The 3,299-nt window shown below is 37.5% G+C and overlaps 1 protein-coding gene across 1 annotated transcript; it reads left to right on the top strand.

Moving 5' to 3' along the window:
• The first annotated feature begins 386 nt into the window (after positions 1–386).
• LOC142537934 (transcription factor JUNGBRUNNEN 1-like) lies at positions 387–2,645 on the top strand. Its single transcript, XM_075643393.1, has 3 exons — positions 387–693; positions 1,157–1,467; positions 1,971–2,645. Exons 1-3 carry the CDS (start codon positions 525–527, stop codon positions 2,439–2,441), a joined length of 951 nt encoding a protein of 316 aa, XP_075499508.1. The 5' UTR covers positions 387–524; the 3' UTR covers positions 2,442–2,645.
• The last annotated feature ends 654 nt before the right edge of the window (positions 2,646–3,299 follow it).

The following is a 3,299-nucleotide window of genomic DNA, read 5'->3' as shown; positions in this document are numbered from 1 at the left end:
CGGTTCCATAAGTGAAAACCCGTTATGACATTCACTAATTATTTTGGGACAGTCCCGAAACCGGTTCGTTCCGGGTTTAATAGATTGGTTCTGATTATGTTCTGGGTCGAACCGGCCCATTGAACATCTCTACCCGCAATCAATTTCATTCTTGTTAGAAACTTGTATCATGATGACGACATAAGTTAAAAGGCTGAGCCGAGAGGACTTCTTCAATTAAAAAAAAAAAAAAAAAAAATCGAGATTATGGGGCTACCAAGAAAATAGTAGACAAGTCAATATTTGTGACTTGACCAAACAAAATTATATAGATGGAGCAAACCCTTTCAAACACTCCTCATTAATTAATTTCTTCTACATACGTCTATATATGCATATATGTGTGTGTATAAATATAAGGGTTGAAGAAGTAGATTTTATTCATGTTTCAAGGTGTGAAGACTGAACCAGTTTATAAAAGAATCATTTTCACACATGAAATCAAAGAGAAAAAGTTGAGGATCTTGAAAACCATAGAGTAAACCATGAGTACTTGTAAAGAAGATGATGTTCCACTTCCAGGGTTCAGATTTCATCCGACTGATCAAGAGCTCGTGGCGTTTTATCTTCGAAGAAAGGTCGAAAAAAGACCGTTACGCATCGAACTCATAAAACAAGTTGATATCTACAAGTATGATCCATGGGATCTTCCAAGTAAGTACTGTATATGAGCTTTATCCTTTTTTAAAAAGAAATTGTAAAGAATAAATATATGTTTGCATGAATCACAAACATAAATATTACTGATCAAAAAGCCTTACTTTGTATCTATGATTCCAGACAGTAATCACATGTTTCCTGATCAAATAGATAAGAATAACAGTATCCAGTAGGGATGTTCTTGATCAGACCAAACATCGATCGATCTGGTCATACGATCGATATGCAACAATTGTTATTTTTCAAGAATTTACAGAAACCAACTTAAGATTTTTGCGTTTTAGTCTTAATCAAGATTCACATAAATTAAAACTATCTATTCTGTTACAGTATCTAATAACCAAAAACACTCATGATTTTTTATATAGATAACTCAAAAACAAGATCACGCGCGTCTTCAAATATATATTGTTTGAGAGTTTTTCTTTTTTGAACATTTTTGTATGAAAATCATCAGAATCCAATAACGTTGAGGACAAGGAGTGGTACTTCTTCTGCAAAAGAGGAAGAAAATACAGAAACAGCGTCAGACCCAATAGAGTAATAACAGGTTCCGGGTTCTGGAAAGCCACTGGTATTGATAAACAAATATACTCTTCAGAAGGAAGCCTCGATTGCATTGGATTAAAGAAATCCCTGGTATACTATCAGGGAAGCGCCGGAAAGGGTACCAAGACTGATTGGATGATGCACGAGTTCCGGCTTCCGCCTGGCCCCGACAAAGTAACCAAGAATATCATGGATGCTAAAAGCATTGCCCGAGAAGCTGTAAGAATATCAATCATATTTCTTTGAGTCACACTTCATTTTCTATTGTTCAATCATATCACCTACGTGTTACCTTTTGTGATTTGTGTCTTGCATGCGCATGTCGACCCATTTCGATATTTCTTGGCGTTTTAGAAAGCACGATCGATGCAAAAAGTTTACAAATTATAATCATTATGTTATTAAAGTACTGATGCAACTAACGAAGAGATTGTATATATGCTCGAGCCAAAATTATGACATGGATTTTTTTTCCAGACGTTAAAGACATTCTAAGAGATATTTTATCGTATATAAGTTGGAGATCATGGGTTTGTTGGATATTAGACAACAAAGACAAATATTTAATTAGTCCTAATATCTTCAACTCGTGTACATGTATCTCATTACCTGGTAATTTAAAATTTGAACTCATGAAATCAAAATGGATAAATAATATATGGTTTTATACATCCTTTATGACCTATCATTAATTATTGAATATGATTTGGACGAAATTGCAGGAAGTTTGGACACTATGCAGAATACTGAAACGCGACAATTCTTACAAGAAAGTGATGGCCGCAGATTGGAGAGAAGTCGCCACGAAGATCAGAAGCAACAACGTTAGTCATTCAACAGTAGAGACAAGCTCAGAAACATGCAGCGTGGAGTCCTGTGATAAAATCGGCTACAACATTAGTTTCAGCAGCTCTGTACCAATACTCGGTCATCATTTCCAGCACCAGTTTGAGAAGAAACCCAATGCATGTATTGTTGATTGTAGCATGAATTCAAACCAACAGTACTTTCAAGGCCAATATTTCATGAGCTCGGTGAAATCTCAGGCCCCGTCGTCTTCGAGCTCTATGTGTGCTGACACTAACCATGAGTTTCTAAAGCATGCTGAGAATTGGGAGGATCTTCAATCCATTGTTGACTATGCTGCTGCTGTGGCTGCTACTTCTACTGCTGCTCATCCCTTCTATTTGTAAACATGCATGCAGTATTAATAAAATCGATGCTATGTACTGTGTGATTCATATATTAGCTAGGTACTTCTTGACACTGGAATAAAATATTTTTACAGAGGAGCTTTGGTATTTACTTTCCATGTTTCATCCATATATGTTTGTGTGTATTCTTGTCTTGAATTTTGTCTTTGAATCTTGATGGAAATATCATGACATATAGGGCCACTTTCGATTAACTCTTTGAAAAATATTATTTTATTAAACAGTAATTTAAGTTTTTCAACCACAATGATATCCCATAAATGGGCCCCTCAAGATAAGGCCCAAACTCCCGGCCCATCCCTAACCTAGATGAAAGGCCCAGGTATTCTCCTATAAATAATAGGTTTGAGCGTCTAATTCATTCATTCACTATATTTTTTTTAGCAGCATCCTTAGCTGCTCTCCTCTTATATCATTTCTCTCTGACTTGAGCGTCGGATGGACTACGCCGGGACACCCTCCCGACCTCCTTCTAATGGTCTTCTTCATGATTTCAGGCTTAGAGCTCATTCGAAGCCTGCGCTGGGACTAGCATCATTTACTGGAACTGAACCCTAAATTTTCAGTGAGTATCACTTGGCGCTGTCTGTGGGAAAACTCGAGTTGAGAAGGGAGTAGAAGAACTAATTCATTGACGTCACGTCCTCCGATGAGACCCGAGCAGCCTCTTCTTGAGGAGACGGGACGTGAATAACCTCGTCCCGAGACGAGAGCCGAACAACCTCTTCTTGAAACGAGGGCCGAACACCTTCGTCCCAATGAGAATGTGGGGAACTTAACCTAGAACAATTGGGTCAGTTCATCACCAGGACAGTAGACGAAGCCATGAAAATGAAC

Source organism: Primulina tabacum, chromosome 2, assembly GCF_025594145.1.
Source record: "Primulina tabacum isolate GXHZ01 chromosome 2, ASM2559414v2, whole genome shotgun sequence".
Lineage (NCBI taxonomy): Eukaryota > Viridiplantae > Streptophyta > Magnoliopsida > Lamiales > Gesneriaceae > Primulina > Primulina tabacum.
Note: the sequence above shows the minus strand (reverse complement) of the source record. Positions and strands in the feature narration are given on the sequence as shown.

Excerpts from the sequence above, each read along its gene's own strand:
- LOC142537934 (XM_075643393.1), top strand. The coding sequence starts at position 525 with ATGAGTACTTGTAAAGAAGATGATGTTCCACTTCCAGGGTTCAGATTT. Across the intron at positions 694-1,156 it reads TGATCCATGGGATCTTCCAA|AATCCAATAACGTTGAGGAC; the intron begins GTAAGTACTGTA and ends GAAAATCATCAG. Across the intron at positions 1,468-1,970 it reads AAAGCATTGCCCGAGAAGCT|GAAGTTTGGACACTATGCAG; the intron begins GTAAGAATATCA and ends ACGAAATTGCAG.